This window comes from Anolis carolinensis, chromosome 2 (genome assembly GCF_035594765.1).
Source record: "Anolis carolinensis isolate JA03-04 chromosome 2, rAnoCar3.1.pri, whole genome shotgun sequence".
Lineage (NCBI taxonomy): Eukaryota > Metazoa > Chordata > Lepidosauria > Squamata > Dactyloidae > Anolis > Anolis carolinensis.
In genome coordinates this window covers 26,459,664-26,487,599 of record NC_085842.1, presented here as the reverse complement: position 1 = coordinate 26,487,599, position 27,936 = coordinate 26,459,664, and the positions used below count along the sequence as shown (strand labels likewise).

General features: G+C 43.5%; 1 protein-coding gene across 1 annotated transcript; it reads left to right on the top strand.

The window, feature by feature from the left end:
• The first annotated feature begins 676 nt into the window (after nucleotides 1-676).
• On the top strand, nucleotides 677-27,462 carry LOC100567059 (E3 ubiquitin-protein ligase TRIM7). The gene is made up of 8 exons (XM_008105654.3): nucleotides 677-1,164; nucleotides 5,246-5,671; nucleotides 11,203-11,298; nucleotides 12,027-12,257; nucleotides 21,020-21,042; nucleotides 22,850-22,968; nucleotides 25,031-25,063; nucleotides 25,522-27,462. Exons 1-8 carry the CDS (start codon nucleotides 730-732, stop codon nucleotides 26,037-26,039), a joined length of 1,881 nt encoding a protein of 626 aa, XP_008103861.1. The 5' UTR covers nucleotides 677-729; the 3' UTR covers nucleotides 26,040-27,462.
• Nucleotides 27,463-27,936: the final 474 nt, after the last annotated feature.

Below are 27,936 nucleotides of genomic sequence, written 5' to 3'. Positions count from 1 at the left end.
TTGAAAAACTCCCATCCATCCTTAGCTCCCTTGTTTTTTAATATTGGTGTCCATGGAATGCTGCTCAGTAATTCCTTCATTTTTTGGAATTCAGCTCTCTTAAAAAAAATGAAGGAATTGCAACTATAATGATTATTTGGTGAAGCAGTTGACCCTAGCTATAGCGTCTGAATACATTTGCTTAGGTTGAACTGAGTCATGTTCAAAAAGTTAAGAAAGTAATTGAAGTCTGCAGAAAGGACTACAGAAAGTTTAACTGCATTGAACTGCATTATATGAGTCTACACACTGACCATGTAAATGACAGTTCAAACTGCATTATATGGCAATATAGGGCCTAAGGATAATATGGGCAAGTAGCCATGTACTGACCAGCAATGAGATGGGAAAGTAAGGCAGACACCTCACTGCTGCATCCTCTACCTATGCAGAATTTTAAGGTCAATCAGATGTAGAAATGCTAAGGTTCCTCAAAGTATATTAAAATAAAAGCTCTTTGCATCATTTGTGGCACTCTTTCTTTAATTGTTCCCCCCTTTTAACTATCTTTCTTCTCATACCAGGAAGGAAATTAGCATAGCATGTTTTTTTTTAATTTAGAAACTGTTCATGTAGTTGTTTTATCTTTGTCACATACAGTTATGCTGAGTGAATCATTTACTGAGAAGGAATTGCTCTGTCATTTTATGCAAGGAAAGTGAAAGGAACTGTATTCTCTTTAAGACAGACATGGCTGCTGATTCTGCTGCTCGGGATCCTGTGAAGGATCTCTGTGAGGAAGCCACTTGCTCTATTTGCCTGGAATATTTCAAGGATCCTGTGTCCTTAGAATGCAGGCACAACTTCTGCCGAGATTGTGTGACCCAGTGCTGGGAGAAATCAGGCACCACAGAGACCTTTTGTCCTCAGTGCAAGGAAAGAGTTCTGCAAAGCAACCTCAGACCAAATCCGTCACTAGCCAATATTGTCAAAATAGCTAAGGAACTCAGCCTTCAGGGGCCTAGGAGAGCAGAAGGCAGGGAAAGGGTCTGTGAGAAACACCAGGAGCCCCTCAACGTTTTCTGTGAAGACGATGGAACCTTTATTTGTGTGGTGTGTGACAGATCCAAGGAGCTTCGGGATAACAGAAAGATTCCTCTGGGGCCAGCTGCTCGAGACTACAAGGTAAAAAAAAACCTGTTGTAAAGTTTGATGAGGCAATACCTGTGAATGTTTCCTAGGATGCACTTCTATTTGAAGTTCTTATGGCTAGGCTCAAAATAGCAATTGCTTGCATTCAGTGGAAGAAAAATCCATTGTCACCAAAAGGACCCTTTGAACTAGGTGAATGTGATGGTAAACTGGAAGTTAGTCACCTTTGCTTCCCACAGGTTAGCAATGGGTTCATCTTTATAATCTCGAATGACTAACTTAATGAATGGCCACAAATATAATTTTCCCTTAGTATTTCATTCTTTTGCGACCTCTCAGTGTCAGTGAAAATGCATACATTTCCCTCTTTCTAACGACCAATACATTGATCAATTAACTGTTGAACCTTATGTTCCAGGTCCTAATTAAAGGGCACTTGTAGAAAGGAAGAAAATTCAGAGCACGTACGTATAAGAATCAAATATTAGAAATGGGTTACTGATGAAATGTCAAGCTCTATAGTTAAACTGAGCTGACCAGGACATTTGGGGATTCTGATTTTTTATTTTGTTTTTTGTTTTAAAGATAAGACCTCATCACATGAGGGGAGGGGCAGGGAAAAGTAGAGGGGACCGTCTTCTTCTGTTCCCTACCACCGAGGTCCTTGGCTTTTCCATCTTCTGTGATGGCAATGGTCAGTTGTCATCACATGTTCTTTGTCCACCTTTTCACAATTCTATCCATCTTTTCTTGTTGGGACTAAGGACTTCTTCACGCGGAACTAAATAGCCCTTTTTGGTGCTTTTGGCCGGGGCTTGGGCAGGGCCTGCCCACCGAAATCAGAAAATGCTTAGCAGGCCCAGCCCACATTCCTTCCAATGTGGAAGGGAAGTGTCAGAAGGCACTTCCTCCTCCACCATGGGGAGAAAACTATTTTTCGGGTAGTTCCGACTGAGCTACTCGCACTTTCCTGCCCCTTTCCCCGTACAATGGGGGAAAGGGAGACAGGGCAATGTGTTGTTGTATGTTTTCCGGGCTGTGTGGCCATGTTCTAGAAGAATTATCTCCTGACGCTTCGCCCACATCTATGGCATACCTCACAACCTCTGAGGATGCCTGCCATAGATGTGGGCGAAATGTCAGGAGAGAATTCTTCTAGAACATGGCCATACAGCCCGGAAAACATACAACAACCCTGTGATCCCGGCCATGAAAGCCTTCGACAAGGGCAATGTGTGTTGCCACCCTTTCTCCCATCTGATGGGGAGAGGGATAGGGCACCAACGTACCAACCATACCATGGGGGAAGGAGGGAGGGTGAGTAGGGTGCTACGAGGCACCCCACACGCCTTCCCTTTTGCCGGCGACTGCCAGTGCAATGGCACGGCCCCCATGGGCCATGTGAAGAGGTCCTTAATCAACTAGCAGTTCAAAGGACAGCTATAACCAGCACAAATGGTGAACATAAAGCCACCTTGGCTCTTCACAATGTGAACTTTGCTTCAGAGGCTGTTGTTATCAGAATATAATTATCGGTTATATGTTCGCCTTGGCCTTTCTCCAAGGAACAGAGGCAATGTACTATGAACGGTTTCTTCTGTTAGGGTTTCTTTCACCTCTTCTCACTACACAGACACACACACACACACACACGTTTCAAAACTGATTCCTTGTCGTTAAGGACAAGCAATCCTTTTACCAAGTAATTATTTTATCAAAACCAAAAACACCTTTTATAGTAAAGTAATTGAATTTTCATTAAATCAAACCCCCATTTTCTGATTTTGCTAGCAATAAAAGCAATGTAGATTCTGTAACACAATTTCAATGAATAAAACATCCAATATACAATCCTATATTCTCTCCCCCTCCTGAACTCAGATTTCTTTAACTAAAGTAAGTTGAGGGGAAAGGGTGAAATCCTGAAAAGTTCATGGAACAGGACGCGGTGCTGTAAAGATCAGTCAAGTGGGACAATAGTATCTGTATCTGTCCTCCTTATCCTTCAAGAATCCCACTTTCTAATCTCAAATTACAAATAGCTCAATACTTACATAGGTGATCCCTTGTTGTCTGAGTATGATAGCCTTCCAAGCACAGTGTCTTGGCGGTGGATACACAGGTGACTGTGGAGCCCTACTCTTGACCTGCATGTCTTTCCACAGTGAGAGCATCGGTTTCCAGATGGAAGGCAGTCCTGATCAGGGGTGGCTTGATATGCCTTCCTCTTGGCATGTTTCTTCCTTTCGCTCTCCATTCATGCCTCTTCAAATTCCACAACACTGCTGGTCACAGCTGACCTCCAGTTAGAGTGCTCAAGGGCCAGGGCTTCCCAGTTCTTGGTGTCTGTGCCACATTTTTTAAGGTGAGCTTTAAGCCCATCTCTTTTCCTGTCCCCAAATATTCCATTTTCCATTCTTGAGTTGGGGGTATAGTAACTGCTTTGGGTGATGGTGATCGGGCATTTGGACAATGTGGCCAGTCCAGCAAAGTTGATGGTGTAGGAGCATTGCTTCAATGCTAGTGGTCTTTGCTTCTTCCCACACGCTGACATGTGTCTGCCTGTCTTCCCAAGAGATTTGCAGGATTTTTCAGAGGCAACGCTGATGAAATCATTCCAGGAGTTGAGTGTGATGTCTGTAGCTCAATGGCCACGAATTTAGTTTTTGCTTATTTCATTATTTCACAATGTCTTGTGTTAATGACAGTTATATATTTTCCTCTTTACAACACTGAAAAATCCAGTTTCAACCTAATGCTCTAGGCCAGGGGTCCCCAAACTTTTTAAACAGGGGGCCAGTTCATGATCTTTCGGACCGTTGGAGGGCCGGACTATAGTTGGCCACCGAGCAATAATAATAATTAATAATAATAACAACAATAATAATAAAAAAGAGGGTTGGAAGAGACCCTTTGGGCCATTGAGTCCAATCCCCTTCTGCCTTTGTGCACCAAAAGCACAAGCAAAGCATCCCTGACAGATGGCCACCCAGCCTCAATGTTAATAATAATAATAATAATAATAATAATAATAATAATAATAATAATAATAATAATGAGGGTTGGAAGAGACCCCTTGGGCCATTGAGTCCAATCCCTTTCTGCCTTTGTGCACCGAAAGCACAAGCAAAGCATCCCTGACAGATGGCCACCCAGCCTCAATGTTAATAATAATAATAATAATAATAATAATAATAATAATAATAATAATAAAGAGGGTTGGAAGAGACCCCTTGGGCCATTTAGTTCTATCCCCTTCTGCCTTTGTGCACCAAAAGCCATTAGTATTGCCCCTGACAGATGTCCACCCAGCCTCAATGTTAATAATAATAATAATAATAATAATAAGGGTTGTAAGAGAAGAAGAGACCCCTTGGGTCATTTAGCCCAACCCCCTTCTGCCCTTGTGCCGTGGGGGCCGGATAAATGGCTTCGATGGGCCGCATTCGGCCCCCGGGCCTTAGTTTGGGGACCCCTGCTCTAGGCTCTGGTTAAAGGATATCCTTAGAAACAGAAGATAATGCATAAGATTGAAATGACCAGAAATGAGCTTCTGACTAAAAAAAAAAGTGTTCCTGACTCAATCTTAAGACGAACGGTTTACCAGTAGAATGGACTGTAAAGAAATGAGGTGGTTTTACTTTTTGTTGTTTTTAAAGAGAAAGAATAGAAAAAAAAACTGGGACTTTTCCATCAGTTTGGGTGTACAGTACTGAATTCTTTCCTATCTCTGATAACGTTCTTACACCAAAACATTGTTTTCTGATGCCATTGATGTCATTGCACTTTTCTTCTTTTCTTCTTTTCATCCTCTAATAGCAAAGAATGTAAATTGGTGAGGAGCAACTTTTCTGCCCATGTCCTTCTCATGGGCTTCCTAATGGGGCACATGGCCTGCATTGCATGAACAGCATGTTGAATTGGATAAGTCTTATTCAACATGACTCTTCCTAACTTTATTTACTAAAGATAGTGTTTGCTTTTTATTAACAAAATGAAGACGAATGTCTGTACATATCTGGCATTATGTCATAATGACCATCATGCTGAGTGAAATGCTTTACTTTTTAAATGAAAAGAAAGTAAAAAAATAAATAACTGTGTTTGTTCTTAGGTGGACTTGGCTTCTTCTGCTGCTAAAGATCCCACTGGGTATGAAATCACTTGTTCTGTTTGCCTGGAGTATTTCAAGGATCCAGTGACCTTAGAATGTGGGCACAACTTCTGCCAATCTTGCGTCACCCAATACTGGGAGAAGTCAGACACTCAGGAGACCTCCTGTCCTCAGTGCAGGGAAAAGGTTCAACAAAGGAACCTCAAGTCAAATTGGTACCTAGCCAACATTATAGAAATCACCAAGAAACGACCACAGGGGCAGAAAAGGGCAGAAGACCAGGAGAGAGTCTGTGGGAAACACCAGGAGCCCCTGAAGCTTTTCTGTAAAGATGATGGAACTCCCATTTGTTGCGTGTGTGACAGATCCAAGGAGCACAAAGATCATACAGTGATCCCCGTGGAGGAGGCTGCTCAAGAATACAAGGTGAAGAAAAAATGTGCAATTTGATAAAGGAAGGGGATATCTGTGGATGCCCCCTAGTAGATCTCCTAAGAGATCTTATTATAAATCCTTACAACTGAGCTAGATATAGTTCTTGTAGATGTCATTTTGGCTCCTGCTTGTCCAGTGTTGCTGTATACTTTCAATTTGTGCAGCCTGAGGCTGTGGACAGGATCGCCGGGGGGGGGGGGGGGAGGGGTAGGTAGAGCTACTACAGTTATGTTAGGCATTTGTCCTTCCTGGTACAATAAACAGCCCAGAAAGGGACTGGCTGACTGGTTGAAGGACAGTGATTGATGCCTTTTTACATCAAGGCAGGGTCCCAACACACATGAAGGAGGCTGTGGCAAGGCCTCCTCTAAAAAAAACTAGACAGGGTTAAAAGGAGTCCCATGTTAGCCTCTTTGGGCCATGTCTTAGGATGGCAAAATGCAGATTGCACTCATATTTCTTACAAGTCCCTTCATCATCATCACACTCATCATCATCATTATCTTTATCTTTATCATCATCAAATGCTAGCTGAAGAGGTAAGAGAAATTTTCATGTAGTGATTGAAGTTTAGGATACAGCATCCTAAAGTAAGTATTCACAAAGTCAGAAAAGTTTTCCTTTCCAGTGTGTTACCATAGTTTTAGTACTGGATTATGACTCTTGGAGATGGGTTGGAATATCCCCTCAGCCATGGAATCCCACTGGGTGACTGAAGGCAAGTCACATACACTCAGCGTCAGAGGAAGGCAGTGACAGCCCCCTCTGAAGAAATCTTGCAGCAAAAAACCCCCACATCATAGATCGACATATGTCAGAGTTGATTTAAAAGGCACATGACAAGAACACTGTTCAAATGAATATACTATTGTTGCAGTCAACACTACAACAGTAGTGCAGCAAACCTGAGACTATTTCTTTCAGTCTAGTAGAATCTTTATTATAAGATTATGCGCATATATTGACCTGGAGGGAACTGGTTGGAAAAGTCTGAAAAAATATCTCTCCCTGCTGTTCATGCTACCTTGTAGTTGCCTTGAAACACTGCTGAACTGGCTGCCAGTCTCTTACACCGAGAGGGAAAACCTTAAATATCTCCATGAAAAGAGAAGTTTTCATTTTCAAATGCAGAGGTAAATAGAAATGGGTATGAATTTATTACTGATATACTTTTGCCCACCCCCTCGATGGGATTGTCACCTTGCTGTGTTCCAGTGAACCTGTGGGCACAACCATTGGAGTCATGCACTCCCAGGAGTGGCCGCAGGGGAGGATCCAGACCAAGCACAATCCGAAGACCCAAAGACCCCAACGGCGGAGCAGGCAGAGGACAACGTGGTACATGTTACAATGGCTGTGAAGGCGGAAGAAGGCTGCAACAGACTGAGAAGCCACTCTCGTTGTGTTAATCACACCACTGCTGGGACCTCACTCTGTGAAGACTGTGTGTTGACAGGCCGTGCACCGACCTCCACACATTAAAAAAAATCACACACAGGCATCTTACCAGAAAAATAAAAACAAACCTACAAAAGTCCCATGGTGATCAGCGAGTGGCGACGGGGGCAGGACTGTGAAATCTGGAAGCCCCTAGTCACAGACTGGCACATGGGCGGTGGATATGGACTCAGTCGTTCTACCTCAAGGACCGAGGCAGTTGAGTAGTCCGGCAGCTGTATCCATGACTGAGCAGCCCTTTTTAGGATCCGCTCTGCTCACCCCACACGGGGAAGGGGCTAGAAAAGGTGCCCTAAACATAGTCTGCCTCTCCTACCCTGACGGGACTGCCGCGTCCAGAGGGGTCACCACTCTGCGGCCAAAAAAGAAAAATGAACTTTGGAACATGGAACGTACGGACATTGTTAGACAACACTGACAGCGAGCGCCCCGAACGCAGGACTGCTATCATTGCAAGGGAGCTGGGACACTTTAAGATTGACATAGCAGCCCTTCAGGAGACCCGGAGAGCAGGAGAGGGGCAGCTGAAGGAAGAAAAGGGAGGCTACACCTTCTTCTGGAAGGGACTGCCTGAAGAAGAGCGAAGAATACATGGAGTTGGATTTGCTATCAGAAATGACCTGGTGAAGCACCTGACTGAAGCACCCATTGGCATTAACGAATGACTCTCAACCCTCCAAATTAACTTTGCCAAAAACCAGCAGGCTACCATCATATGTGCCTATGCACCAACACTAGATGCTGATGAAGACATCAAGGAAAATTTTTATTGTCAGCTGGACACCGTCCTATTGGAGATACCTAAGGAGGACAAAATCATCCTCCTGGGGGACTTTAATGCAAGAGTCGGAAGGGATCCCTGTGGCCAGGGATCATAGGAAAAGATGGGGTCGGAAACAGCAACTCGAATGACATCTTGCTTCTCACCAAATGTGAAGAGCACAACCTTGTCATCACCAACACGCTCTTCCACCAGAAAAACAAGCTCAAGACATCATGGAAGCACCCCCAGTCAAAACATTGGCACCTCTTGGACTATGTAATTACACGTGCCAGAGACCGCCGCGATGTGCTTCTCACAAGAGCCATGACAGGTGCTGATGACTGCTGGACAGACCACAGGTTAATCTGATCCACGATGGCTATCAAGATCGCCCCCAAACGCAGACTCTAAGAAAGAAAAATAAGGCGTAAAATGAACACCCAAGCCCTTCAGGAGCCCTCCAAACGAGCCCTTCTCCAAACAACACTCAAGGATCATCTACCCACAGAACACCCCGAAAATGTTGAGGAACACTGGAACAAACTGAAGACCTCCATTATCACAGCCTGTGAAGAAACCATTGGATATCAAACTAAGAAACATCAAGACTGGTTTGACGATAATGACAAAGAGATCCAACAGTTAATTGATAACAAAAGGAAAGCTTTCCAAACATGGCAGAGAGACACCAGCTGTGCTGCTAAGAAAAAGATCTATGCCAGTACAAAAGCTGAGGTCCAAAGAAGGACCAGAGAACTCAAGAACATCTCGTGGACAAAGAAGGCTGAAGAAATCCAATACTTTGCAGACACCCATGATGCTCAGGGATTTTTCAAAGCCACAAAGATCATCTATGGACCAAAAAACCATGGCATACAGCCTCTACACTCATCAGATGGAACCAAACTTCTGCAGGACAAAACATCAATTGCACTACGTTGGAAAGAGCACTACCAGAACCTGCTGAATTGCAGCTCCAATGTGGCTGAAGAGGCCCTCTCACAAATCCCGCAACAACAAACCAGGGATGAGCTTGCAGTACTGCCTAGTTTGGAAGAAATCAGCAATGCCATCAGCCAACAAAAAAACAACAAAGCCAGCTGACCTGATCGGATCCCTGCTGAAATCTTCAAAGAAGGTGGACCTTAGCTGATACAACAACTCCACCAGCTCATTGAAAAAGTTTGGGTGACCGAGAAAATCCCAGCAGACTTCAAGGATGTCATCACCCTTTTCAAGAAAGGGGACAGAACAGACTCGGAAACTATCATGGTATCTCCCTTCTAACCTCTGCTGGGAAAATCCTCGCAAGAATCCTTGCAAACCGCCTTCTCCCTGTTTCAGAAGACACCCTCCCAGAATCCCACAATGGCTTCCGCCCCTCCAGTGGAACAGTGGACATGATCTTCACTGCACGACAGCTCCAAGAATAATGCAGGGAACAAAACCAACCTCTGTACATGGCATTCATTGACCTTGCAAAGGCATTTGACACAGTGAATCGCAGCGCTCTCTGGACCATCCTCCAAAAAATTGGGTGCCCTGACAAATTTGTGAACATCCTGTGGCTCCTCCACGATGACATGATGGCAACAGACTTGGACAGCAATGGCTCCCAAAGTGACCCATTTAAGGTGGAATCAGGTGTCAAGCAGGGGTGTGTTATTGCCCCCACCTTATTTTTCATCTTCATCGCTATGACCTTGTTGATGGGAAGCTTCCCACCGGTGTGGAAATCATCTATCGGACAGATGGCAAGCTATTTAACCTCAGCAGACTAAGAACCAAAACCAAGGTCACCACAACATCTGTTATAGAACTCCAATATGCCGATGACAACGTAGTCTGTGTGCATTCAGAAGAAGACCTACAAGCCACTCTAAACACCTTCGCAGAAGCATACGAGAAGCTCGGTCTCTCACTGAACATCGAGAAAACCAAAGTGCTCTTCCAATAGGCACCAGCTACTTCCTCTGCAATGCCAGGATTACAGCTTAATAGTGCAACATTAGAAAATGTTGACCATTTCCGCTACCTTGGCAGCCACCTCTCCACAAAAGTCAACATTGACACTGAAATACAACACCGCCTGAGCTCTCTGAGTGCAGCATTTTTCAGAATGAAGCAGAGAGTGTTTGATGACCGGAACATCCGTAGAGATACCAAGGTGCTTGTTTATAAAGCCATTGTCCTCCCAACCCTGCTCTACGCCTGCGAAACATGGATGGTCTACAGACGTCACACCAAATTCCTGGAGCGTTTCCATCAGCGTTGCCTCAGAAAAATCCTGCAAATCTCTTGGGAAGACAGGCGGACAAATGTCAGCATGCTTGAGGAAGCAAAGACAACCAGCATTGAAGCAATTCTCCTATGCCATCAACTCCGCTGGACTGGCCATGTTGTCTGAATGCCCGATCACTGTCTCCCAAAGCAGTTTCTCTACTCCGAACTCAAGAATGGGAAATGTAAGCTTAAAACCTTAAAAACTGTGGCATAGACACTGAGAACTGGGAAGCCCTGGCCCTTGAGCGCTCTAATTGGAGGTCAGCTGTGACCAGCAGTGCTGCGGAGTTTGAAGAGGCACAAATGGAGGGCTTAAGGGAGAAACGTGCCAAGACGAAGGAGCGTCAAGCCAACCCTGACCGGGACCGCCTTCCACCTGGAAACTGATGTCCTCACTGTGGTAGAACATGCAGATCAAGAATAGGTCTCTTCAGCCACCTACGGACACATCCCCAAGACAACAGAAATGGAAGACAATCGTCCTCGAACTATGAAGGATCGCCTAATAAGAATAAGAAGAGTACAGCAGAGCTGAAACGGTTCTCTTTCAGTTGAGTAGATTATAATAAAGTTACATCTACCTGGAGGGCAACCCATTAAAGAAGGCTGAAATACTATCCTTTCCTGCCGTTCATATTGCTGTGCATACTCATTTTGAAACACAGCTAAGGTGGTTTCCAATCTCTCATGCTTAGCACACCTAGTGGAAAAACCTTGAATTTCCTGAGAGGAAAGTGAAGTTCCCCAACTCTAAGGAAGAGGTAAATAGAAGTAGGTTTACATGTGTATTATTTATGTGGTATTGCCCACTCCGTGCTGCATATTAAATACTTAGTTTAAATTGTAGAATCTAAACCTGCTTTATGCTCCAAACAATAAATACACACACTTCTGTTCTGTACAAAAAATGGATGGCTGTGAGCAGGCATATTGTTCAACACCTCTCTCTGTGTCTCTTTCTTCTCCCTTTCCTCCACCATCACCTTCCAACCAAACCTGAATCTGTTTTTCTCTTCAGGAGTTGATGAGTGTTCGTCAGGATATTCTGGAGAAGGAGAAAGAAAAAAATCTGATATATAAAGCAGAAACAAACAAGGAAGCCCAAGCCCTTCTTGTAAGTACAGGTATAAATGTTACAAGGGTAGAAACAACTCTTAAACCAATATGTAGAAAACATAATATCACATGCAGATAAATCAAGAGATACAAGGCAACTTTATATAGAAGAATATTTCTTTATGTATTTTAATATAAGCCTTAGGATGTTGTGAAGAAGACCAATCATGAAAATGATTAATATAGATTGTCTAGAACAGTGGTTCTCAACCTGTGGGTCCCCAGATGTTTTGGCCTTCAACTCCCAGAAATCTTAACAGCTGGTAAACTGGTTGGGATTTCTGGGAGTTATAGGACAAAACACCTGGGGACCCACAGGTTGAGAACTACTGGTCTAGAATGAAAGTGAGAGAAGACTTCTCTCTCCTTCACAGCTGTGTGGTATAGTGGTTTGAGCAACTACAACTCTGGAGACCAGTGTTCGAATCCCCACTTCACCATGGGAGTAATACTCTCTCAGCCTTAGAGAAAAGCAAAGGAAAACTCCCAACTAAATGCACCTTGCTGAGAAAAACCCATGATAAGGTCACCTTAGAGTCATCATGAGTAGAAAATGAATTGATAACATCCAACAGCAACAACAACAAGGGGTTTTTTTTGTCAAGCACATCTCTTCAAATTCTGTCTTGTATTTGCTCATTAAAGAGACAACAGTCTTCTCTTTTTTTCACTTTGGCAAATCTGTCCTAACATGAGATTCCTTTTCTTTCTACCTGCTTATTGCAGAAGCAAATAGAAGAAAAAATGGAAAAAACCTTAGAAGAAAGCACACAAGTGCGTCAGTTTCTAGAAGAACAAGAGAAACATATTCAGGTCCAGATGGAAGAGCTGAAGAAGCAGATTACAAGGAAAAGAGATGAGCACTTGGTTCTATTATCCCGGAAAGTTTCCTCTCTGGAAAGTCTCATCCAGAAGATGAAAGAGAAATGTCAGCATCCACCAGTTGAACTGTTGCAGGTAAGACTGGCCAAAAGAAACTAGCTGCTAGCCAAAGCAAAACTGGCTACAAAAGCTTTGTGTATTAGCCATGGTGTAGTGGAACCAGGGCTCTCAGAGCTAAAACCCAAAAACGTTTTGCTGAGAAGGGACTATGATGCCAGCTGCCCCTCTCCTTGGACTCCCCAGTTCCTCTGAGTTGAACTGCAATATCTACAATAGCTGGAGGAGAAATTTATATTCTCAACAACTCTATATTTAATGAACTATCCCTCGTGGCTTTCCTTGCATGGGCAAAATTATTACAAAATTCTACTCCTGGTCTTTATGGAAACATTTAAACATTGTTTTAGATCATTACAGCTGCCTGCATTTTGAAACTGCTCTGATGGTGTTACAGAACCTGTCCTGGGATCCATTCACACCAAACAATTAATAGCACTATATTTCATTTTAACTGCCATTGCAGTATCCTATTGAATATTGGGATTTGCAGTTTAGGATGAGGGATATAGAACTCCCTGCAAATCTATCACAACACCACTGGTACAGAAGGAATACAGCCGGATGTACTGAAAAGCAGCTCTATTCTATATAGGAGCATCAAATATGCACTGGGTGCATACATGTACCCTAGATAATCTGAATTTATCTAAGCATCTAAGACAGCTCTTTTGCAGAATGGACTAATAACTGGAGCAGATTTACTACAAATTTGATGTCAGAAGCATCACCCTTCTCTAGAAATACAGTAGAGTCTCACTTATCCAAGACTCGCTTATCCAAGGTTCTGGATTATCCAATGCATTTTTGTAGTTAATGTTTTCAATATATCGTGATATTTTGGTACTAAATTCGTAAATACAGTAATTACAACATAACATTACTCAATACTGAACTACGTTTTCTGTCAAATTTGTTGTATTACATGATGTTTTGGTGCTTAATCTGTAAAATCATAACCTAATTTTATGTTTAATAGGCTTTTCCTTAATCCCTCCTTATTATCCAAGATATTTGCTTATCCAAGGTTCTGCTGGCCCGTTTAGCTTGGATAAGTGAGACTCTATTGTAGATGCTTGGAATTGCTATTAAATACTGAGTTCTTTGAAGAGAATTAATTAAGGAAGTTAGAAATTTAAGAGGCAGAGAAGTAGAGTGCATTACCTATAGCTGCCTCACTTAAGGGTGCATCCGTATTACACAATGATTGTGCTTCAATGCCATTTTAACCTCCATGGCCCTATCCAATGGGGTACTGGGTATTTTTCTGATCCACTTAGAATTATGTACTAGAGAATTCTTTGCTGTAGATCATGGGAGCTCACTAAACAATTTCAAACACCTTACCATAAACTGTTTGAAATGCAAATTTTAGAATTCTGTAGGATGGATGTGTAGCTATTAAGGTGATGGCAAAGTACTATAATTGTAGAGTGCAGAATAGTATTGTCCAATGTCTTTTGTTATCAGAAATGTCCCTTATTTGATAGTTTCCATAAGCCAAGCAAGATTTATTTATTTATTTATTTATTTCCGGTTTTTCTTCCCTGTCCTTCTCCCCTGGGGGACTCAGGGCGGTTTACAAATTGGCAACACAGTGCCATCTGTCAAGGACAGAACGCCACAAGATTCAAAGTAACAGAGTTTATTAGATTACAGAACTCAAAAATGCCCGTAAAAACACAAGGGCCAGGCAGTTTTTGCCTTTAGGAGCAAAAAAGGGACAAAAGTAAATGTTCAAAAGATAAACCGGATTAAACCGGAGTTTAATCCGGTTAAAAACAAACTGCTTGCTTCAGCCTAGGTATTAACAGAACGAAAGCCAAAGAACAAAAGATACAAAGAATGCAACTAATTGGCAGCAGATTCCTCTCTACTGCCAACACTGTGCTTAGAGTAACTTGCGTCGCTCCCACACACACACACAGCAGACAGGATCTCCAACACGAGCAGACGCAGCCAAGGATTGTAGAAGTAGAGTAGACCAGTTCCGTTCCGTAGATCAAAGCCAGAAGCAGACGTTTGTAGTTTTTCCAAGTCCAAGAAGGGGGGAAGACAAGCCGTGGTCAGTTCAATCCGGGTTCTCAAAGCAGGAGATGGCGTCCGTCAGAAAGACGACGGAAGGTCAAGCTAGTAAGAGTAAGCACAGGTTTGCACAAACAAATGCCCACACAATCCCTCCCGCCGTCTGACCCTGGATTCCAATCAACTTACGTCTCAGCACAGGAAAGCACACAAGTCTTCAGGGAAGCGTCCCACACACACACACGGATCCCAAGCGTTTGCCCAGATTACCTTGCCCGACGCAATTTGCAATTGCTCCCAAGCCCCATTTTATGCCAGTTACAAATCTTCATCACTGTCAGCTGTCCTCCTTAACCCGGGCGTTTCCTCATCACTTTCCTCGTCAGAGCTGGAACACCTCTGACTACGCCCAACAGCATCTCCAGCTGTGGATCCCGTCCCATCCCTCCAGCTAAGCCATGGGTCTAATCCTGAAGGTCCCCATTCATCTTCTGTCCCATCATGGCCAGTGGCACCCAATTCCTCCCTCACCCGAGTCCAATCCATCTCATCCTCCTCTGAGCTAACCAGCCCCTCCTCCATTCTCTCCGTAAACCCTTCGAAAGATTCTTCGTCAGATGGTGCTGCAAATATGTCTCGCAGTCTTTTTCTCTCTCGCTCCTCGAGAGTATCTGACTCTCGGGGAGTCTTACGCCCACGTCTGTCCGTAACAGAGCCATGAGGCTCAATCATAACACTATCCCCTCTCACAAAGGCCTCCTCCCCCGATGGCGGAGAAGTGGCAGTGATACCCTCCGCTATAGCACCACGACGACTAGAGGTATCAAGTTTCAACAGCGAACGATGAAAGACTGGATGGACCTTTAAACTAGACGGTAAACGCAAACGAAACGCAACAGAAGAAATCTTTTTAACGATAGGAAAGGGACCCAAATACCGAGGCGCAAACTTTCCCCCAGCCTGTTTAATATGTTTGGAAGATAACCACACCAAATCCCCTTCTTCCAATTCCTCCCCTGCCTGCCTGTGGCGGTCAGCCTGAGTCTTCTGCGTTGCCTTAGCTTCCAACAGTAAGCGACGGGCAACATCATGCAATGCAGCCATTTCCGAAGAACGGTACACAGGGTCCGAAGAGACCACATTGGTCGACGGCGCCACACCTCCCCGTGGGTGAAAACCATAAGTTAGCTCAAATGGCGTATGCTGACTAGACGTGTGCACCGCATTGTTGTAAGCAAATTCCGCCACCGGTAACCACTTCACCCAAGCCGTGGGTTGATCTAAACAAAAACAACGCAGATATTGCTCTAAGAGCCCATTAACCCGTTCCGACTGTCCATCCGTTTGCGGATGAAAGGCTGAAGAAACGTTTAACTTAGTCCCCAAGCACTCATGGAAATGTTTCCAAAAGCGTGACACAAATTGCGGAGCCCTATCTGAAATAATCACCTCGGGTGCTCCGTGCAAACGATAGATGTGCTTAGTAAATAGTAAGGCCAACGTAGGGGCCGCCGGAATGGTTGAACAAGGAATAAAATGAGCCAGTTTACTAAATAAATCCACCACCACCCAAATACAAGTATAACCCCCAGACTTAGGCAAATCTGAAATAAAATCCATGGAAATGATTTGCCATGGCCTGTCCGGAACAGGTAAAGACGACAACAACCCTCTAGGGCGCCCAACAGGCGTCTTACTCTGCTGGCAAACGGCGCAGCTGTCACAAAAGCGCAGAATGTCTTGCCGCATTTTTGGCCACCAATAGCTCCTGGTAATGAGCTGCACGGTCTTGAATCTGCCAAAGTGCCCAGCCATGGGTTCGTCATGGTGGGCTCTAATCACCTCCAACCTGAGGGCCCCCACCGGTACGTAGACCTGCCCCCTGCGTACCAATACTCCGTCTTGATCTTGTAGATGCGGCAGTATGGTACGGTTACCTGCTGAGAGCAGCATCAGTTGCTCCTGTGTCCACACATCATCCCTCTGAGCCTCAAGGATCTGGTCATGTAACCCGAGCTCATTATCTACAACACACAGAGAGGCAGTAGGCAAGATGGTCTGACATACAACCTGCTCATTGGTCTTAAACTCCGGCTTGCGGGATAAAGCATCGGCCCGCAAATTTGCCTTCCCCTCTACGAACTGCACCTTGAAGTTAAACCTGGAGAAAAACAAAGCCCAGCGGATTTGACGCTGGTTTAACTTCTTTGCTGTTTGCAAGTGCTCTAAGTTCTTGTGATCAGATCTGACCACGATCTGGTGCCGTGCCCCTTCAAGCCAGTGCCGCCACACCTCAAACGCCACCTTAATCGCCAACAACTCCTTCTCCCATATGGTATAGTTCTGCTCGAAGGGTGTTAGTTGCCGCGAGTAAAATCCACAGGGACGCAAGGTCCCTGAGGAATCCTTCTGAGACAATACAGCCCCCAACGCGTAGCTAGAAGCGTCCGCTTCTACCACGAACGGTTTGTCAACATCAGGATGGGTTAGTATGTTGTCCGATTGAAAACTAGACTTAAGTTGTAGAAACGCCTCGTGAGCTTCCCGCCCCCACACAAATGGCTGTTTCTTGCGCAGAAGCTGCGTCAAAGGTACCGTGAGCTTTGCAAAATTCGGAATAAACTCCCGGTAGTAATTAGCAAAACCTAAGAACCTTTGTACATCCTTCTTAGTCTTCAGCTCCTGCCATGAGTTGACGGCGTCAACCTTATGTGGGTCCATTTTAAGTTCCCTACCTGACACTACATGACCTAGGAACTCCACTTCAGGCACATGAAAGACGCACTTGGAAGCCTTGGCGAAAAGCCCATTAGCCCGCAGTCGGTGCAGAACCTGCTTGACATGTTGACGATGTTCTTTCTCGTCCTTAGAAAAAATCAAGATATCATCCAAATAAATCACTAAAAATTGGTCAATTAGGTCCCTGAACACATCGTTCATGAACCTCTGGAAGACCGCAGGAGCATTACAAAGCCCAAAAGGCATGACTCGGAACTCGTGGCATCCGAAACACGTGTTAAATGCCGTCTTCCATTCATCCCCTTCCCGTATACGGATTAAGTTATAGGCCCCCCGCAGGTCAAGCTTGGTAAAGACCTTAGCCCCTTGCACCCTTGATAACAGTTCCGAGATTAAAGGGAGCGGGTACCTATCCCGAATGGTGTATTTGTTTAGGATCCGATAGTCGCAGACCAGCCTAAGTTCCCCAGTCTTTTTGGCTACAAAGAATACTGGTGCCGCAGTTGGAGAACTAGATGGGCGAATAAACCCCTTGGCTAAATTTTCATCTAAAAACTCCCGCAAAGCTTGCCTTTCCGGTACAGTCAAAGCATACAGCCTCCCTGCTGGCAGTTTCGCACCTTCTGCCAACTTGATGGCGCAATCATATGGCCTGTGCGGTGGTAATTTGTCCGCTTCTCTTTTACAAAATACATCAGAGAATTCCCCATACTCAGCAGGCACTCCCTCCATATCAGCATGAGTAACGTTTAGAGTGCAACAATCCTGCCTCTTTAAGATCACTTTACGTGTTGCCCAATCCACTTGTGGGTTTACTACAGCTAGCCAATCCATCCCCAGGATCACATCATATCTAGGCAAGCTCGTAATATCCCACACAAACGTTCCCGTTACTCCCTGCACCTCCCACGTTACTGCTGAGGTTTCCTGGTTAACCACCCCAGTCTCCAGCAGTCTCCCATCTGCTCCCTCCACCCATACGTCGCATGCCTTGCGCACTCTAGGAATGCCATGCTTCTTAGCAAACTCAATATCTACATAGGAGACCGTAGCTCCTGAGTCCAGCAGTGCCAGAGTAGAAACAAGTTCCCTTCCCCCAACAGATAATGTAATGGGTACGAAAACATGCTTCCTCCCCTCAGTTGACTGCTTGAGGAGCCCTAGTGCGTTGGACTCACGTCGCACTAGGGCTGGCCTTTTCCCGAAAGCTGGGAAGGTTTCACATTACAATTTTTGGCAAAATGCCCAGCATTCCCACAGTACAAACACAAGCCCAGCTGCCTCCTACGGCTCTTTTCCTCTGTAGACAGCTTTTTAAAGACCCCAAGCTCCATGGGCTCTTCCCCCATCACCACAGGTGCCCTGGTTACATGCATGGGTGGCGCACACATTGCTTTTGAGTGTTTACGAGCCTCGAACCTTGCGTCTAAACGTAGCACCTTAGCTACTAAGGCGTCCCAGCTTTCAGCCGGCTCCAAGCGTGCTAATTCATCCTGGAGCATATCACTTAACCCGGCAGTAAATAAAAGCATGAATGCATTTTCTCCCCAATCCAGCTGGTGGCGATACAGGTTAAACTTATTTAAGTAATCCAAAACAGTCCCCTTTCCCTGTTTCAACCGATACAGAGCCCACCCAGCGTTCTCCGTGCGGAGAGGATCCCCAAAAGTATCAGTTAACAACTTTTTGAAATTATTCAAATTGTCTTTGACTGGGTCGTTTCCCAAAATTAAATTAGTGGCCCATTGTCCTGCGGGACCGGTCAACAAACTCAAAATAAAAGCCACCTTGCTAGTGTCAGTAGGAAAAGCATGAGCACTGAGCTGAGAAAAATAAAGCTCCACTTGTGCCAAAAAGGTTGGCAATTTGCACCTGGTCCCGTCAAAGCGTTCAGGAGTCAAAACATGTCCTTTCACAGCAAAAGCTGTTTGGCTTACGGTAAAGTCCGTTTGCAATTGGTCTACTTTGGCTCTTAACTCATCCATCGTCTTCCTGACGGGTTTATTGCTGCAATAAACTTTTTATGGGCGTCGGGCAATCTGTCAAGGACAGAACGCCACAAGATTCAAAGTAACAGAGTTTATTAGATTACAGAACTCAAAAATGCCCGTAAAAACACAAGGGCCAGGCAGTTTTTGCCTTTAGGAGCAAAAAAGGGACAAAAGTAAATGTTCAAAAGATAAACCGGATTAAACCGGAGTTTAATCCGGTTAAAAACAAACTGCTTGCTTCAGCCTAGGTATTAACAGAACGAAAGCCAAAGAACAAAAGATACAAAGAATGCAACTAATTGGCAGCAGATTCCTCTCTACTGCCAACACTGTGCTTAGAGTAACTTGCGTCGCTCCCACACACACACACAGCAGACAGGATCTCCAACACGAGCAGACGCAGCCAAGGATTGTAGAAGTAGAGTAGACCAGTTCCGTTCCGTAGATCAAAGCCAGAAGCAGACGTTTGTAGTTTTTCCAAGTCCAAGAAGGGGGGAAGACAAGCCGTGGTCAGTTCAATCCGGGTTCTCAAAGCAGGAGATGGCGTCCGTCAGAAAGACGACGGAAGGTCAAGCTAGTAAGAGTAAGCACAGGTTTGCACAAACAAATGCCCACACAATCCCTCCCGCCGTCTGACCCTGGATTCCAATCAACTTACGTCTCAGCACAGGAAAGCACACAAGTCTTCAGGGAAGCGTCCCACACACACACACGGATCCCAAGCGTTTGCCCAGATTACCTTGCCCGACGCAATTTGCAATTGCTCCCAAGCCCCATTTTATGCCAGTTACAAATCTTCATCACTGTCAGCTGTCCTCCTTAACCCGGGCGTTTCCTCATCACTTTCCTCGTCAGAGCTGGAACACCTCTGACTACGCCCAACAGCATCTCCAGCTGTGGATCCCGTCCCATCCCTCCAGCTAAGCCATGGGTCTAATCCTGAAGGTCCCCATTCATCTTCTGTCCCATCATGGCCAGTGGCACCCAATTCCTCCCTCACCCGAGTCCAATCCATCTCATCCTCCTCTGAGCTAACCAGCCCCTCCTCCATTCTCTCCGTAAACCCTTCGAAAGATTCTTCGTCAGATGGTGCTGCAAATATGTCTCGCAGTCTTTTTCTCTCTCGCTCCTCGAGAGTATCTGACTCTCGGGGAGTCTTACGCCCACGTCTGTCCGTAACAGAGCCATGAGGCTCAATCATAACACCATCACATCAACAATACAATACAAAAGGCATTAAAAACTAAAAACATTTAAAGATGTCAAAGAGAGAGAGAAAATAAACAAATCTGTATTTTTAGTGTGACCTGATCATAAAGACAAAAACATGCACATGAATTAATTTATGAATATGGGTAATATGTTAATTTTACAGAGAAATGCATGAAAGGGGTAACTTTGGTGGAACATAAACTTGTCTGAACCCAGTCTGAATTTCCTGAATTTCAATGGCTTCAATCTATAGGAAAGGAGATTCCACCTGAACATCAGGAAGAACTTCCTCACTGAGAGCTGTTCGGCAGTGGAACTCTCTCCCCCGGACTGTAGTGGAGGCTCCTTCTTTGGAGGCTTTTAAGCAGAGGCTGGATGGCTATCTGTCGGGGGAGCTTTGAATGAGATTTTCCTGCTTCTTGCAGGGGGTTGGACTGGATGGCCCGTGAGGTCTCTTCCAACTCTACGATTCTATGATTCAACTGTCCCCTATTTCTCTTTTGAAAACCCATTAACACTCAGGAGGGATACTGTGGAGAAGTGGTCAGAAAAGAATTTAGACCTGAGAGCCTAGTCTGTAGACAAGGAATGGACACAACAGACTAGGCAAGGGGAAAATCCACCAGCAAACTCTGTCTCTTTCTCCTCTCTTGCCCTTTAGGGCACATAATCCTTTGCACAATTTTTGCACTATTTTGCACTATTCCCAATTTTTAAGTTACAGAAGCATCCTTTGGCACAGCCTCCTCACTTACCAGAGAATTGGATATATCAGCAATGATGGCCTTCTTGTTTTTCTCTTTTTCCCTCTAGGATGTGGGAAGCATTTTGCAGAGGTAAGTGGACCCCAGTCCTTTCCATCAGTGCTGGAAAAACTGAGTGAAGCTGAAGCAGGACAATGCTACATTCACACTTTTCCTGTAAAAACATACATGCACCTATATCTTTCAGTCTTTTCTTGACAAATGTCAGCAACATTCTTTGAAAAGAAAGTTATTCCAGTGATACTCAGGAGACCTCCTTTTGTAGGGAGCAGACACTGGAATGTCAGGTCTGCCTTTAAGCCAGCAGAAAAAGCTTATGATCCAGTCTTGACTTTGATCAAAGAGTTCACGGACGGACCTTTGTGAACCCAACCAGGTTTCATGAATCAAGAGAAGCAGCTTATTGATTGATTTATTGCAAATTTAGAAGTGTTTGATGAGCTAATGGTGATTACAGCGTGGGTGCAAACAAGAACTAGTTCAGTTCACACAATAAGAGTTACAGTAGCATCAAAAGACAATGGTTCAACCACATGGTCTAGCTGCAATGCGGGGTGATTTGATTCTGTTCAAGAGTGGTTACTTTGTATATGTTAAGGCAGGTGAGAACAGAGTTAGGATACTAAGTGGTTACACTAAGGACCTTATCACACCGAGGTCCAAAGCCAGGCAACAGCGGGGGGATTCGCCTTGCAGTGTGACAAATCTGGCATTCCCACTCGGCTTCCCCATGCTCTTCCCAGCGAGAACACGTGAAGCCTCCCATGTTCTCTGGGAAGCATCCTAGCATACTTCCTCACCCCGCCAGAAGTAGCCTTACCTTGTATCATGGCATCTCGTGGGCTCCATTGAGGAAGCAACCTAGAAATGTCTTTGGATGCTTCCGAAAGACTAGGACACAGAGCAATGAATTCAAATTGCAGCAAAAGAGATTCCACCTAAACATTAGGAAGAACATCATGATGCTAAGAGCTGACAGTGGAATACGTTGCTTGGGAGTATAGTGGAGTCTGAAGGTTTTTAAGCAGAGGATGGATAACCATCTGTTGAGAGTACGTTGATTGTGTGTTCCTGCATGGCAGAATGAGGTTGGATGGGATGGCCCTTGTGATCTCTTCCAACTTCATGAATCTATGATCCTACAAGAACATCTTCTTTCTATTCCTCATATTGCTTTGGTAAGCATTTAGGGCCACAGGCTTTCTGTTCTACTCATCCTCCAGTGCCTGGCTTTGGAATTTTGGTTGCCAAACTGTGAAATGATCTTATTGGGTAATTTCAAAAAGAAAAATGCATTTTAAAAAGTAAAGCAGCAACAACAGCTGTTTTAATAGATCAGAAGCTTTTTGAGCTTAGCAGTAGAGGCAAAGAGCTTCAGCAATTATAGGAGCAGAGACCAGTTTTAAATGTTATGAAATACTTTATTGAAATGACTATATTTCTTTATAGAAAAATTAGGACCAAACTGTCTGTCTAACTATCCAGAGACATGTTTTTTTCCTCTCTATCCTCAAAGGAGAAGAACAAAATGGAAGACACAGGGACTTGCCATGTGGCTAGAAACTTTGAATAAAAAGAGACATGCCCCTGAGAAGTACCAGGCTAACAAACAAGAGACAACAAGAGAGAAAGAGAGAGGCAGACAAAGAGGACAATGGGGGGAAGAAATTTCCATGCAAGCTAACTCATCTGCCTCTCTATTTCTTTGGTGAAGACTATAAACCTATGCAGAATATGATTGAGTTCCAAGAATCTCTTCCTCAATGTGTGCTGCCTGAACCTTGTGGAATATACTTCCCGTCTTAAGTTCCTTTATTTTAATTTACTTGGAAATTCTGGACTGGATTTTTGATGGGTTAATCTTGTTTTTCTCTATTAGGAGTGAAGAGAAGAAAATATTTGAGAAACGAGTGGCTTTCCTTCCAAAGCTGAAATGGAAAGTCTGGGAGTTTTGTGATCTAAACTCTGGTCTATCTGCTGTTATGAAGCAATTCCGAGGTAAAGAATGTGTCTGCAAGGAGGTATAGCGGTCACTGCACTGGCCCAAAAGGAAACATGGGAAGGTGGTTTTTATTCTGTTAGCATCACAGCTTGGGGCAGAAGCTTCTTTCTCCATGAACAGACATAATTTCTTTTTTTCCACCAGAAGGGCCCAGGTACAGTTTTGTTTTGTGACAAAACTGTGAGATGGGGTCAGGCAAATAAGGTGACAATGGTGCATACACATAGAGAGATCAAACAACTAGTTTAAATGGTTTTACAAGTTCAGACAATCCCCAAGTTACAAACATATGACATACAAATGACTTATAGTTAAGTTTGGGGTGAGACAACAGGAAGTGAGGGGAATCTACCTTCCGAAGGGAAATTCGCTCCTGAAAGAGTTATCATGGGGAAAAAACGGTCTCCACTGAAGTTTTATCACCAATCATTGTTTCCACAACAAGCCAAGTTTTTGAAAATCCAATTCTCACAGGGACAGAAAGTAAGGTGAAATTTTCTGAACAGGGGCACAGACAGCAAAACAAACACCACAGGGGTGTTAGCACTTCCCTATGCTATTCAGATATATATTTGGCTGGTGTTACACTTTAAAAATGTACCTTTTCAGACTTACATACATACCAGATAGACTATATTCTTGTTCTCTATATCAAGCTTAATTGCATTGTTTTCTATAGACATGTTACTGCAACCTGTCACCAAAGGTGGCACAGTGGGTTAAACCTTTGTGCTGGCTGAACTACTGAGCTGAAGACCTGAAGGTCAGCGGTTCAAATATGTAAGATGGGGTGAGCTCCCATCTGTCAGCCCCAGCTTCCCATGTGGGGGACACAAGCCTCCCACAGGATAGTAACACATCCAGGCATGCCCTGAACAACATCTCTGTAGACGGCCAATTCTCTCACACCAGAAGTGACTTGCAATACATTCTCAATTCGCTTCTGACAGGATTTAAAAAAAAACCCAAAGGTTTGTATTTATCCACTCCTCCTTCACAATCTTTTTAGTGGAGATGCTCCTAGAAAACTAGATTATCTGCTTTCCCATCTTTCTAGTATATATCAGAAAAAATACCACAGAAAAGAAGCACAACAGATTGGTCACTAATTATACAGTTTACAAAACAAGAAAAAATGAATTGGATAGAAGAATTTAAGTACTGAAGCAAAACCCATTTACTAGAGGAAGAGACGTGAAGAGGGGGAAAGCGTCAAAGCAAAATTAGAAAATAAGACAAGTGGAAACCCACAGAGAAAATTGGAAGTCAGCTCCATTTTTATTTTTATTTTTTCCTTTTTTAACTCTTTTTTAACTCTTTTTCTTTTAATGCATTTTTTCTAATGCATGCTACTTTATTTTCTGGACTACACCCAATTTTCTTTTCTTTCTTTTCTTCCCCATTCCCTGTGTTTAATATAGAAAAAACAGTATTCTATTCTCACAATAAAAATTATTTTGAAAAAAAAAGAGAAAACTTTCATTAGAAATGTTTGATCCTCCACCAATTTGGAAATTACCAAAGTTCTGCTTGGACCTATATAAACTGATCAACAAATGTAGCAGTCTGATTGTTGACACATGATTCTACATCATGCATTAAAATTCAATACCGGATAGACATAAATATGTTAACCCCAATATTTGCATGAATGAATCAATAGTTGGTATTAATTCGTGCATGTGTGATGTAGATTCATGTGTGAACAATCAGACTGTGGATAAAATCAACTTATGGTATATAGGTCCAAGAAGAACTTTGGTAATCTCCAAATTGGAGGATCAAAAATTCAAATGAAATTTTCCTGATATATTCTAGTGGTGTGAGAAAACAGATAGTCTAGTTTTCTGTCATCATCCACACTTAAGGCAAACCTGTCACAGGGATATCTAATGTCATATCACTCTACATATCCTGGGATTCCATAGGATGAAACAATGGCAATCAAAGTGAAACAGCATTATGTGGATGAAATTGCTCAAATTCACATGGAACTGATGCTTTAGAGTACATTGCTTGAAATAATGGCAGACACTAAACTTTTATTTTATTTTATAGGTACTCTATTACCCAAGCTAGAGCTTCAGAAAGGTAAATTTCCAATAGTGGACTAACATTGCAGGAGAAACGATGACATTTGTCTTGTAGTATTTTACATGCAATTTTGCTATCCCCTCTATGCCCACACAAACATTGAAGGGACATAAGTCCTTTATCTCCCCAGAAACCTTATCCTGATGTAGTATCATACCCAAAATATTATGTAATTGTAAAATAAAGCCAACATTTCTTTCTGAGAAAAGACCTTTTCTTTCTGAGAAAAGACAAGTGCTAATCCTGTTCTCTAGACAGAACCTACACAAGTAGAACTTGAACCTTCTCATGATGGAAATACAGTACTTATTCCATAAACTGTAGTCACAAGTAACAGACTGTTTCATTGGGATGTTAGAGGAAGTGTGTATTTTTTGATACCATTTTCTGTGCCAGTTCTTCTCTCAGCTCCTTCTCTTTGGTTTCCTTCATCTTTCTCTCTCTGTCTCCAACAGCAAATGTCTCTCTGGATCCAGACACAGCATGTTCCTATCTTGTTGTGTCTGAAGATCATCAAAGAGTGAGATGGGAAGCCAAGAATCAAGACGTGCCTGACAATCCGGAGAGATTCAACCCCCGGGCTTATGTGTTGGGACACGAGGGCTTCACAAAGGGCAGGCATTTCTGGGAAGTTGTTGTGGAAACAGAAGGAGGCTGGTCTGTGGGGGTAGCCAAGAAATCTGTCAGGAGAAAAGGCCGTGTTACCGTTAGTCCTAAGGAAGGGATCTGGGCTCTGGGCAACTGGGCAGGAAGCTATCGTGCTATCATTCACCCTTCAAACTCTGCTCTGTCCCTGACTGGAAAGATCAAGAGAGTCAGAGTGTGTCTGAACTGTGATGTAAATCAGTTGGCTTTTTACAATGCTGATACAGGAGACCAGATCTACAAACTCTCAAATGTCCCATTCATCGGAGAGACTGTCGTCCCATTCTTTAACGTGGGTAGAGGTGGCCAACTCAAAGTCTCACTTTAAAGCAGCCTGGTCACAAGCTTTGCTTTCTAAAGGTTACAATAGGGTAGTGAAACTCTTCTCAGCAAGTGTTATTGATATGTAGAAAATTGTTTCTGATGTTATTTTACATTATTTTAAGATAACTGTATTGACTGTATTCTGCCCTGAGTGTGTTGCGAGAGATGAACTGTTTTATTGAATAAATATAAATAATATAAAACTTGAAATATATTTCTCACTAAGGCCCCATCTACACTGCCATATAATCCAGTTTCTGAATCCAGATTATCTGCCTTGAATTGGATTATATGACAGTGTAGACATATAATCCAGTTCAAATCAGATAATCTGGATTCAGAAACTGGATGATATGGCAGCGTAAATCCAGCCTGACTGATGCCCTTTCTTATTTCTCCAAGGAAGGTTTCACCAGTACCAGTCCACAAAACACTCCCATTCATTTTTAACAAAGGCTGTCTTAAAATCTCACTTAAAGCAGCCAAGCCCACCCCATAGCTCTTGTTCTCTAAACTGGGATAGTTGTAATACAATGGTTAAATTGTTCTTGACAAGTGTTTCTAAAATGTTCAAAATTATTTCTGGATTTGTTTTAAATTCTTTTCAGATGATTTTAATGACTGTACTCTGTCCTGAGTGTATTAAGAAAGTGCAAACTTGAACTGGGTTAATGAGTAAACATAAATAATACAAAAGTATTATTCTTCTAAATTGCCATATAATCCAGATTATCAAGCAGAAAATCCACATTATCTCCTTTGAACCAGATTATATCAGTCTTCGCTGCCATATAATCCAGTTCAAAGTAGATAATCTGGATTTTATATGGCAGTGTAGAAGGAGTGAGGCACTTTCTCATTTCTGCAAAAGCCCCCAAGGAAGTTTACTCAAGTCTCTGTCTTCAAACCTCCCTCCTCCATTCATGCAAGTGTTTATTTCCTCCTTCCTTTTACAAAGTATCTCATATAGATTAATTCTGAAAGAGTCAGTAGCAGATTAATATCATAAGTGTGTTGTTGTAGTGAGCAAACCTATTATGGGGGGTTTCTTGCCAAATCTTTTTCAGGGGTTTATCAGAGGTTCCTCTGAAGGCACCTTTCTATCTGAAAATTGTTTTCTTGTAGAATCATAGAATCACAGAATCTAGTCCAGCCCCCTGCCAAGAAGCAGGAAAATCTCATTCAAAGCACCCCTGACAGATGGCCATCCAGCCTTTGTTTGAAAGCCTCCAAAGAAGGAGTCTCCACCACAGTCCGGAGCAGAGAGTTCCACTGCGAACAGCTCTCACAGTGAGGAAGTTCTTTCTCATATTCAGGTGGAATCTCCTTTCCTGTAGTTTGAAGCCATTGTTCTGCATCCTAGTCTCCAGGGCAGCAGAAAACAAGCTTCCTTCCTCCTCCCTATGACTTCCCCTCACAGCCCTCATCCTGTCTCCTCCAAGCCTTCTCTTCTGCAGGCTAAACATGCCCAGCTCTTTCAGCTGCTCCTCATAGGGCTAGTTCTCCAGACCCTTGATCATTTTAGTCGCCCTCCTCCGGATCCTTGTGGCTTCATACATTTATGGGCAGGCCTTCAGAGAGAGATTTCTAGAGAGTCTTAATGCTGATCTTCTAGCCAAGTGGTTTCCAAACAGTTTTTGTCATGGAACTCTCCAGAAGATCTGGTGTCTTGTATAATGTAAGTTAGAAATAATATGTGATTTTAGCTCCGCAAGAATTGTAGGTTTGGGAGCCTGACATACCAAATTCCAAAGGATTAAAATGAGACATGGACAGGTTGAAGACAAAGAACATCCACCTTGGCCAAAGTGAATGTCATCAGAGTCTGCACTCCAAAGACTGACAAAAAGCCATTGAAAATAGACAGGTTTATTTATAGTGTTCCGTCCCCCAGAGGTTTG

Bases quoted from the DNA above. Each gene is read 5' to 3' on its own strand.
- LOC100567059 (XM_008105654.3), top strand. From the start codon at position 730: ATGGCTGCTGATTCTGCTGCTCGGGATCCTGTGAAGGATCTCTGTGAG. The intron at 1,165-5,245 runs GTAAAAAAAAAC...GTTTGTTCTTAG, and splicing joins CAGCTGCTCGAGACTACAAG to GTGGACTTGGCTTCTTCTGC. The intron at 11,299-12,026 runs GTAAGTACAGGT...TGCTTATTGCAG, and splicing joins AGGAAGCCCAAGCCCTTCTT to AAGCAAATAGAAGAAAAAAT.